General features: G+C 37.6%; 2 protein-coding genes across 2 annotated transcripts; both read left to right on the forward strand.

The window, feature by feature from the left end:
* Positions 1 to 1525: 1525 nt before the first annotated feature.
* On the forward strand, positions 1526 to 4688 carry mtnr1c (melatonin receptor 1C; the record flags this gene model as incomplete). The annotated part of the gene is made up of 3 exons (XM_016250675.1): positions 1526 to 1570; positions 3600 to 4439; positions 4659 to 4688. Coding segments are annotated over 3 exons (915 nt in total), but the record flags the coding sequence as incomplete, so codon positions are not given.
* Positions 4689 to 8191: 3503 nt separating this feature from the next.
* On the forward strand, positions 8192 to 10499 carry vma21 (vacuolar ATPase assembly factor VMA21). The gene is made up of 3 exons (XM_016250679.1): positions 8192 to 8393; positions 8605 to 8714; positions 9543 to 10499. Exons 1-3 carry the CDS (start codon positions 8332 to 8334, stop codon positions 9683 to 9685), a joined length of 315 nt encoding a protein of 104 aa, XP_016106165.1. The 5' UTR covers positions 8192 to 8331; the 3' UTR covers positions 9686 to 10499.
* The last annotated feature ends 1092 nt before the right edge of the window (positions 10500 to 11591 follow it).

An 11591-nucleotide genomic window follows, 5' to 3' on the forward strand; every position in this document is an offset into this window, starting at 1 on the left:
TACTTAGCTTTTAAAGGCAGCCAGACAGGGTCTGGCAGTGGGGCTTTTTTTTCTCTTTATTATCTTTTAGAGTGTTGTGAACAGTGTGAGGAGACTTAATGTTAGTCTGCAGGGATAATAGTTCTTACAGCGCCTCCGTAATCGAGTTATAAATTACATACTTATGTCTGTATTCTATCAGTCCACACACAGTCCTGACGCAGACTCTCTTTATCTTACCTTCACATACACACTCTTTTAAAGGACACTTATACTCTGTCTCAGAGATGCACTATGCTGATATTACAAAAAAAAGAAAAGAATCTGTGAAAGAGACTTTACTACTCATATTTTGTTTTCTTTTTTTCCCTTTAATTCAAATATCCTTTTCTGTCTCCGTTTCAGATTACTTTGATAAATGCTTAGAAATATAGTATATTTCATATTTGTAGTGCCAAATCATTTGTTGCTTAGCTTTTAATTAAAGAATTAAAATGTAAAATAAAAGAGATGAAAATAAATATTTATTTTTAATTTAATTTAATTTATTTTACATTTTAATTATTATATTCTCAAATGCAAAATAAAAGAGTAATAGTTCACACTGACAGCGATTTGTAGCAACAAAGCAACCGGAAGTCATTCATTTTCAATGAGAGTTGGTGATTTGAGGCGACATGAGCAACAGAGACCGTTGGCGATGCAACAAAGTTGAGCAGAGTTTAACTCTACGCAAATGTACAATGATATAATCTGACTATGAAATAATATGACAATGAGAGTGCAGCGAGTGGAGCATGTGTGATCCACCACATGATACAGCTGGATACAGTTGAGGGGTTTATGTGAATTAAAGGGATAGTTCACCCAAAAATGGCGCACCAAACCTGTATGACTTTCTTTGTTCTGTGGAACACAAAAAGATGTTGTTTTAAAAAGGGTCCAGGGTCTCAGGGTCCAATTTATTGCGGTTCGTGCGCTTGCACATGCCTCAAAAGAGGGCTTACATTGACTAACAAAGATACATAACAGCTACAAGTGTATGCACTACTTGCTTTATGCAAGCACTATATTTTATAGAATATTTATTTATAGAATAAATCAGTGTTTCCCAATCGGGGTGCCATGTAAAAAAAATCATTTTTTAATATTTTTAAATTGCTAAAATGTTCAAAAAAGCATTTATTATATAATATCCATTTCTGATGTCGCCAATAATTAGAGATGCACCGAAGTTCCGGCTGCCGAAAATTAGTTCACCGCTCAGGTTTCACTTTCACGTGGTGTGGAATTATCCCGCTCTATGCGTGTGCGCTCCGCTCAGTCGCTCCACTCGTATACCGTTCATGCGAATCGGAACAGCAAAGTCCACTCAAAAATTTAGCCGACAGGAAACATCGATGTAGTACAGTATTGTTTCTGTCTGCAATAGCCCTACTGTGTTGTAACAAGGTGTGGTATATGGGCAACTCTGCTAAAGCTGCTCTCTCATTCATTGAGCTGCTATGTTATGCTCACGTGTTCTAATAATAATAGTTTTCTAGGACTAAACATTATTTGGATAATTGGTAAAAATAAAAAAGTTAAATATCTTAACCCTACTGTTAGACCTACCTGAAAAACTAAAAAGCTATTTATTTAATTTGAAGGCCTGTAGTTATTTTTTATTTGTGCTATCATTATTTTTTATTTGTTCTTATTTTATTACTGACTGCTTACTTGTCATTTTTTATTCAATTCAAAGTTTGAAATCAAGCTATCTCGTGCTACTGCACCAAAATTACCCCACTGTAAAATAAAAAAAACACTGTGAGCAAAAATTTGTGAGATAGCTAGTTATAATGGTAATTAAATAATGTTTACATATGTATAAAAGCCTATAAAATCTGTCATATAAATTGGTCTCTTCATTAGAAATTAGCCTACTGATTGCCACCATTGATGGACACAATCTTTTAATAATATTAAAAATATCTGTATGACATTATATTCTGCAGTTCTTCCCCGTTGTACTGAATATCTATACTTTTCAAATTATCATATCGAAGTTAGAAATTCAAATATTGTGACAAAATAGGGTTAGGGTTAGGGTTAGGGTTAACTTTGTTAAAATTTCCAAAGAGTGCCGCGACTAAAAAAAGGTTGGAAAACACTGGGATAAATCACTATACAGGATTTACCCTATTATACTTTATCAACAAGAATTGATAGGTGAAACAACAAACAGCCACCCACAAATAGTCTATAAACAAAGCATCAGGCTGTCTTTGAGTTCACATGAACAACGGTTAAAGTCCGTTCAATTAGGCCTAAGACATCGAGAGTCACGCAGACCTGTAACAACCCAGCCACAACACATAATTGCGAATAACATGCCTTACCTTAACACAGAATCGACCACAGACAGAGTCCAACGTTTATATTTTTTCTACGAATCTTTGCGTTAACATGTACTAAACATGAGTGGAATTTGCACTGCAGCGCCCCCCATACCTTGATGCTCATGACAAGAATAGCATGTATAGTTATCTTTATTGAAGTGAATTAGGTTTAAATCGCCGTCATGCATGAATGAATGAATTATATTTTTGCAATTTTACACATAATAATCCACGATGATCACATTACACAAAACTGAAATTGCACTTCAAAATAACACATTGTCAATATTTTTTGAGACCCCCCAAAATTTCACAAATCATGTTTTCAGGGGAGCCCATGTCTTATTAAGGGGAGCCGAGCTCCCTCTAGCACCCTGAGCTTATGGGTGCAGGAGGCGCAATGATATTATGCAGCGCCTGAAAATAGACTAACTTCCGTCAACATAACCAACGTGACCACCTGCTTGCACAAGGAGCATGCTGGGGACTCTTCAGGCGCTGCGTAATATCATTGCGCCTGCATGGTACGGCAGCAAAGTTCCTTGATTATTACGTCGGAATGAGAGTATAGTTCCTAGCCATATCAGCCTAGAAAATAGCAACTTTTCATTTTCCATCTGTCTTAGTACACGATGTAACTACAGAAGAGTCCAGTTTTAAATAGGAAAAATATAGAAACTCTTTGGTCCTTTTTGAGCGAGATGCTAACGGTCTAATCAGATTCAATGATCTATGCTAAGCTGCAGCTAAAAGTGCTACCGCCAAAACCGGAGATCGGCTGAATGGATTCGAAAACGGTAAAACTCAACTGTTTAGCTCTAGGGGAGTTGGAAAATGAGCCTATTTTCAAAAATAGTGGAGTGTTCCTTTAAGAGTTTATTTTTCTTTGCTGTTGTATTCGAGTTTCCCAGTAATCACAATTGTACTATGGTTTATAGTTTCTTGCTTCTGTGGACCACAAAAGAAGGAAATTTAAAAAATATTTTTGTCCATGTAAGTCAGTGGGATCCAATGTTGTTTGAACCCTCTAAGACTTTCAAATTATCTTCTTTTTTCTTCCAAGCTTGAGTAAATGATGACAGAATTTTCATTTGGGTGAATTTTATTTTACTTTGTGTTTGCAGTTATCATGTGCAATTGCAATATGGTATAATTTAGTTATAAACTTCAATTATTTATGTAAACATTTAAGTATGTAAATATGATACAATTATGTCACTCTCAATTTCTCTATCTTTAATAGGTAACATCTTTGTGGTCAGTCTTTCTGTCGCAGACCTGGTGGTGGCGCTGTACCCCTACCCCTTGGCTTTGGTCGCTGTCTTCCATAATGGCTGGACAATGGGCTCCCTGCACTGCCAGCTGAGTGGGTTTGTTATGGGACTGAGTGTGATCGGCTCGGTTTTCAACATCACGGCAATCGCCATCAACCGCTACTGCTACATCTGCCACAGTCTCCGCTACGACCGTCTGTATTCTCGTCGAAACACCTGTCTGTACCTGCTCCTCACCTGGATGCTAACCGCTCTGGCCATCGTGCCCAACTTCCTTGTTGGTTCCCTAAAATACGACCCACGTGTCTTCTCCTGCACATTCACCCAGACAGCAAGCTCTTCTTACACCATCTGTGTTGTTCTGATCCACTTCCTCGTTCCTCTGGGCGTGGTTTCTTTCTGCTACCTGCGCATATGGACGTTGGTGATTAGGGTCAAAGGTCGTGTCCGCCCCAATCCGAAAAGAGTGGCCGACCTGAGGAATTTCTTGACGATGTTTGTGGTGTTTGTGCTGTTCGCCGTGTGCTGGGCGCCCCTGAACTTCATTGGGCTCGCCGTGGCAGTTAACCCAGCAACAGTAGCACCGAATGTCCCAGAGTGGCTGTTTGTTACCAGCTACTTCATGGCGTATTTCAACAGCTGTCTGAATGCTGTTGTCTACGGGTTGCTCAACCAGAACTTCAGGCAAGAGTACAAACAGATTCTCCGTGCTCTCTGCACCCCAAGAGCGCTGTTCACTGAAAGTTCCAGGTACAACACTGAAGCCATAAAGAGTAAACATTCGCCGGCGGGAACCAATAACAATGTGAAAGAGACCAATATGTATAAGGGTGGAGTAACACAAACTCTTTTATAGTAGATCACTCCCCATTTAACTAACAACCACAATATTAGACTACAATGGAGTTAAAGGCACACCGGGGTAAAATGCGCATTTGTTTTTATTTGTCAAGATCACCGCAGCACTTTTCTAAACATTCATGGTTCACTATGCACCAGGAAATTTGACTGATCCTTGACTCAGCAAATAAAAGTCAATTCTGCACTACACTGACCTAATATTTTAATTTATATATATATATATATAATATATATTTAATTTTATACAGTTATGTAGCAAATGAGAATCAATAAAATTACCACATACAGTATATTCTGAGTATATTATTTTCAGTTTTGTTCAAAGTAATTAAAACAACAGTTTTTCAGTAGCTGAGTAATATGTAAAAGTATAGTATTTAGGGGAAAAGTGCCCCTACTGTTGAAGCTAAAGGCACAATAATTGGAATGAAAATAAATAGCTGGCTGACTTTTTCATTTGTTGACATGAGATGGAGATGGAGAGTCAAAAGGTCAGTATCGTGTATTACGTACAAAAATCACTGTCTCTCTGAGCTAAAGGTTATGCTCATATTAGCACCATTTGTTGTTTGCTCTGGATCTCGTCATGCTTTGGGATGTCAAGACTTAAAAATCAGATGGCCTAAATATTTGTATAAATACTGAGGACCTTTTGCCCCATGCTGGTGAGCTTTTTACTCTGAGCCTTTAGTGTGGGTTTAAAGGCCCCCCTCACCACTTCATCCAGGGTTGGAGGGTTGACGGAAGACTTTAAAGTGAAATTAAGTAACATTTATTTATATAGAGCTTTATATTATACAGATTATTTCAAAGCAGCTTCACATTAATGAACAGAAAAAATAACTGTTAAAGCTATAAAATTGATCACTTATCAAACAAATTCAATTTCAGCTGTAAGCAGCTCTACAGACATGTCATTATTGTGCTCAGTTTAGTTCAATGTTGTTTCAGTTCAGTTCAATTACTGTCGATGTTGCAAATTTCATCAATTATGAAACAAGCTATAAGCAGCATTACAGAAGGCAACAGTTTTATTATTCGGTTCAATTCAGTTCAATAACAGTGTCAATATTGCAAACTTAGTGTTCGTATCCGGCTCAGTTATGTTTTTGTTCTCATCCAGCAGTGTCAGTGCATTAAATCAATAATATTAATGAATATTAATTGTCTTTAAAACTCCAGCTGTGCAAGCCAAAGGCAACAGTGACAAGAATCCAAAACACCATCAGCAGTGGAGAAGAAAAAAACTCTCAGGAGAAACCAGACTTGGAGGGGGGGGGGGGGGGGGGTCCTTTTGACAAATGAGCAAATATTTGTGATTTATGATTCCAGACTGCATCACAAATCTGACTTCGTGGACTGATATTATTCAAAATTATGCATTCATGCCATGGTGAAATTAGTTGAGAAAAAGAAAGAGCAGTTGTCTTATCAGGAATATGAAACATGAAGATAGAGCTGCTGTTAAGCCAGAAGTAGTCAATTGACTTGGCCTTTTTAACACTTATCTTGCTACTTGTTAAAGTCTCTGTTAAGCTCTTAACTGGTCATGTTCATAGCAGGCCAACAAACGACTTCTATGATTATTTTCCCACAAAATGTGTTGCTCCATCAAAAAGCACATTTTCACTATAACATGTGCTTTTAGCCCCATTGTATCCGATCGACTCTACACTAGTCCGGGGGCCTATAAGACCAGTATTTCTTGTTGAATGAACATTCCTTAACAAATTACGTGGTCGTCAGCCTTTTTATGTATTTTGTTTGAGCAGACTTGAGCTAAAAAAAACTACTTCAGATGGTTGAATATATGCTCTTGTGTTCTTATAAGATTGGTTGATACCATGGCAACCAACACTGAAAAAGACATTTTGATGCTCTGTGTGTCCTTTGTAAATTCTTTGTATATGGATGTTTTGTAAATGAGGCAGTGTGTTAAAGTAACAGATTTTTTTTGTAGTAATAATAAAGGAATATAAGATTGATGCTTATTAGAGTAACATACAACTGATACATCCATAATTATTGTAGATCAAGTTGTATGTTTTCACTTTTGCAACAAAAATGATTTTAGTGAAATGTTTTTGATATATATCTACTTTATGTTGTGTATTTCCATACAATCAGGGTTGGCATTTCCAATCTGAGTGGTCTGCATGCAACGGTGCTAAAAACTAAACTACATCTTTGTCTTTGTAGTCCTGTCTTTCTTCTCTTGTTATATCTTGCCTCCATAATTGACAGTCATACTTTTCTCTAGTCCGATTACTTACCTTCATTTTTTTCTGCACACACTAGCTCCTGTCCTTGAGGAAGATTTATCGCTTCTCCAGACACTAAAAGAGCTGGCTGAAAGGGGCATGATGATGACCTGATGCAAGCTTCTCTGGAGCAGTAATTTTCACAGAACGGCTTGAAGTATTAACCCCCGATGCTCTAGCAGTGCCATATCCACCACAGACATAAAGAGCCATAGACATGAATGTATTGTCCAGCTCAGTGGAGTAAAAGCACAGTCTTTTGAATCCCAGGTCTTCATTTTGAGCAGATTTTATTTGTTTATTTTTACTGATATATATTCACTTACAAGTCATGACTTTTTATTTTTATTACAGAATTAATTATAAATAATTTGCTGTATATAAGTGAGACTGGGGCTAGTTGTCACAAGAGCTAGCTCAGTAACTTGGTATAACTCAGTATTGATGCAAACGTCCAATTATGCAGATTTTCTCCAGAATTTTTTATTTTTGGTTTTGATACTCTTTTAAATTATAATAATTGTATGTGTCAATATCATCATATGTAATGCAGTGAAATGTTTACCAACTGGCCCTCGGTTCCTCCATATAATTAAGTACCATAAAAAAAATATATATATATAAGTTATGAATAGAAGCTAGTTGTCATATAGGGAAGCTGTCACAATGGCTAAATCTCAGTAACTACAAGGTTTTGCATTAAAAGTCCACAAATGCTGGTTTTATGTTTAAAAATCTCTTCTAGTTAAAAATCTCTTAAATTAGAATCATTTTATCATTAAAACTTAAAGGCCAGTACCAGTCCTGGTTTATTTAATTAAATAAAAAATAATAAACTGAAATTTCGTCTTTTTTCCAGAAAACTTGCAACCATTTTAGTATTACAAAGACTTTTTAAAGTTTACTAGTATATCCTCTTTTATCCGACATACTTAGTTTATTTAAGGAGCTCTCCTTCATAACAGACTTCTCGTTTGAATACATACAAAATGTGCAGTGCGGTAGATCCCCAAAACATGTACTGAACACTACTGATTTATGGCGCTTTTCCACTGCACGGCACACGATCCTTCGCTGGCTGTGCTGACTTAAATCTAGCGCTTCTGTTGGGTTTGTGTCACAAGTTCAGTGACGCAGGTAGTGACGATTCTCTCCGGCCAATCCGTGATCAGCAGAGTTTACACGTTATGTTTTGGTAACGGTACGACTCGCTTGGAACCCCAACCGAAGTGGTACTAAAAAAAGTACCAGGTACTGTACCCAGTGGAAACCCCCCCAAAAGTGAACCGTACCGAGCCGAGTGAACGGTACGTGCAGTGGAAAGGCGCCATGCAGACTTCTCAGAAGTTCAGGTGCTGTACTGCTCGTGTAGGATACTACTGCGAACTCGTTACAGTGCTGCGGCGCCCCCTAGCGGACATGCACAAACACACGCGCACAACTGCTGTCACGATCATCCAGATCATGTGACAAAGACCCGGAAGAGCAAATAATTCAAGATGTCGCAGCACGGAACTACGAGCTATTGAGTTCCTATATCTTTCTTCTTTTTTTGTCCATAAATAAAAATACAGCATGCAAAATTACGACAAGACAGCTGTGGGCTCCGTGCCTGCAACCGCGCCTGATTTCAGAGGGTAAGATTGTCTTTGATGTGCCTATTCTTCTCAGACTGCACATGACCTCACGCCAAAATCACAATGACTAAGGGCACGAAACTAAGAGATTCAATTGAAATAGTCGATGAATGAATATTACGGTTGCATTTCAGATTATTTAAAATTCACATTTTGACTAGTTTAATTTGTCTAATCTCTTCTTGCATCTTTCTTCCTTGCATGCATTCAGGAATGACGGTTCTCTTGTCTCTGTGCTCAAGACACTCTTGTTTTTCACTGTTCTGATGATAACTCTACCCATCGGACTATATTTTGCATCAAAGTCTTTTCTCTTTGAAGGTATTTTGCTTTCAAAGGCTGATACTCCCAACATATTTATTTATTAATTAAAATAATTATAACAATAATAATATTTAATATACGTGTTATACTACAGCTCAGTGTATTAAAGGGTTAGTTCACCCAAAAATGCAAATAAGCTTGTGTTTTACTTACCCTTGAGGCATCCTAAGTGTATATGACTTTCTTCTTTCAGACGAATCCAGTCGGAGTTATATTAAAAATGGTCCTGGCTATTCCAAGCTCTATCATTGCAGTCAGCGGGTGTTGCTGTTGAACAGTCCACAAGTCGTCAAATAAAGCTTGCGCATTCATAATAAAACGTCCCGCAGATGGCTCCGGGGGGTGAATATAGGCCCCCTGTAGCGAATCCATGTGTTTAAAAAAAAATGTTGCGTCATCCGCCGGAACTGCTTCAGTGTATGACAGTCAGCGGAAGTGAGAGAAAAGTGTTTATTACGTTTGAAATATGGATATTTTTCTTACAAAAACACATGGATTCGCTACATGGGGCCTTTATTCATCCCCCGGAGCGTCTGCTGCACGTTTTATGAATATTATGAATGCGCAAGCTTTATTTGACGACTTGTGGACTGTTCAACAGCAACACCCGCTGACTGCAATGATAGAACTTGGAATAGCCAGGACCATTTTTAATATAACTCTGATTGGATTCATCTGAAAGAAGAAAATCATATACACCTAGGGTGCCTCGAGGGTGAGTAAAACACAAGCTTTTTTTTCATTTTTGGGTGAACTAACCCTTTAAGTCCTTAGTTGCTGATTTGCTTCTGTAATTTCTGCTTAATTCTCTTCTTTTCTTCACAGCTTCTCTGGGTTTCTCCAGCAATGACAGCTACTTCTATGCTGCCATTGTTGCTGTGCTTGCCGTCCATGTGGTTTTGGCACTCTTCGTTTATGTTGCATGGAATGAGGGATCACCCCAATGGAGAGAGGGAAAACAGGATTAAGCAAGATTGAAAACTACAGGGAGAGATGGAAACACACACGACAATCTGTCTTATTCATTCCTAAACCAGAATATCATAATGGAGTGACACCATCTCTGTGTGTGTGTGTGTGTGTGTGTCTTTACTTTTCTTTTGAATATCTCAGCCAATCAGAGAGAAGATGCCTGATTTCTTCATCTCATGGAATGATCGAGGTCATCTTTTGGTCTGGCTGGAGGTTGTGTCAATCTGTGTTTTTGTGCAGGGTTAATACAGGACAGCAGAGAAGACGCACTGTTCTCATGAAAGTTCATTGTTCGTGCAACGTCACATTCTGACCCATTTCAGTCTATTCGATAGATGAATCCAATTCTGAATCAACTGATTTCAAGCTGTTGTATTCAAACCTTAGGTCTTCTGTGTAATTTCAACATCTTCCCTTATATTTTTACACAAACATACAGTGATCATGTAGACAGTTGGTTGTTTAAAGCTAGTTTGTGTCTGTGTGATTAAGTCAAAAATAATTCCAATATGGTTAATTTCATGTTGTTTTATTGATCAATTAAATCTGTTCTCTGGAACTTTCATTTTGTCAATTTTTACTAGAAATGCACACTTTTGAAGCCCCAAGATTATTGCCGTTCTTATTAGACATTTTATAATTTATAAATATTGTTTAAAATGACAGTTCTGAGTGGGGTGAGAATTAATGTTGATGTTATGTATTTTAGATCAATGTAGCAAATATATCAATACTTCATCTGCCCATTGTTTGTGCCCCTTTAGGATAATATAACTACAATTAATTAATTTAATTACAGCATTTATCAGAATATTGATTTAGATTGATCTATGCCTATAATATCTATTTATGATTCGCATAAATATTTGATCACACGGAAGGCACCATGTGACATTTAAATGTCTATTTTAACACTCCCTTTGTAGCAATAGCGCTCACACTTACACTCAATATAATAATTTTGCATGACTGAATACATGTGTTCTGTCTTGAAAATCTGAAGCGGTTGCTACAGGTTTCAAGCTCTGCACATGTATCAAGTGGAAACTCACTGTAATCATGTATGTAGTTTCGATCAAATTGTAATTCAGAAATAAACCTCTGCATACCCATTGTTGAGGCCATGACAAGACCAAGTCTAGAATACGGTCTTGAGATTAGCCTCGAGCTCGACCTCATTCTCACTAGTGGGCATTTTAAACTCAATTCTAATATTTGTACCTAAAGCAATGAACAGTTAAGAAAAACAAGATCACATCAATAAAGCAGACTATATGTTTCATATTATACAAACAAAAAGGGTCATTGAACCCCTGAGACAGTCTTACATCAAATTGCTCCCCCCAAGGATGGCTTTTGTTTTTGAGGAGTTCAAGAATGGGTTCTGGTTTGGATACATTCTTAAAGTGCTGTTTTTCATCGGTACAGCCGGTAATGGAAGGAATGAGGGCTTTTACACACCAACTGCTAAAGCAGAATGAGACGGAAGATGATGATGATCATGATTGAGAAACAGAGGAAAGGGAAAAACTGAGTTGAATGTCTTGAGGGATAAAGCTGGGGAGGGAAAGCAGGGAAACATCCTTGTGGAAATATTGAGAGTATGTCTGGGTGGAAGAGGAAGAGTGGAAAAGGAGTATTAATAGAATTTCCTGGTTTCCCCTCCAGGTTTGTCGTTTTCTCTGGTCATTGCCGACTACTTTCTCTCCATTCCACCCCCTCAGTGAGCTGTGAAGCCCAATTGAGTAACTACACTACAAAACTCTACAATGCTGACAGCAGAATTACACTACTGAACTAGATAATAGAACAATAGAAGTTCATGTTTAAGCAATAAGCTAACGAGTGTAGTTAGACACAGCACATATCCTGCAACCCATTTAACTGCGGCCATCACAATGA

The sequence above is a fragment of the Sinocyclocheilus grahami genome, unplaced genomic scaffold, assembly GCF_001515645.1.
Source record: "Sinocyclocheilus grahami isolate Dianchi unplaced genomic scaffold, SAMN03320097.WGS_v1.1 scaffold1001.1, whole genome shotgun sequence".
Lineage (NCBI taxonomy): Eukaryota > Metazoa > Chordata > Actinopteri > Cypriniformes > Cyprinidae > Sinocyclocheilus > Sinocyclocheilus grahami.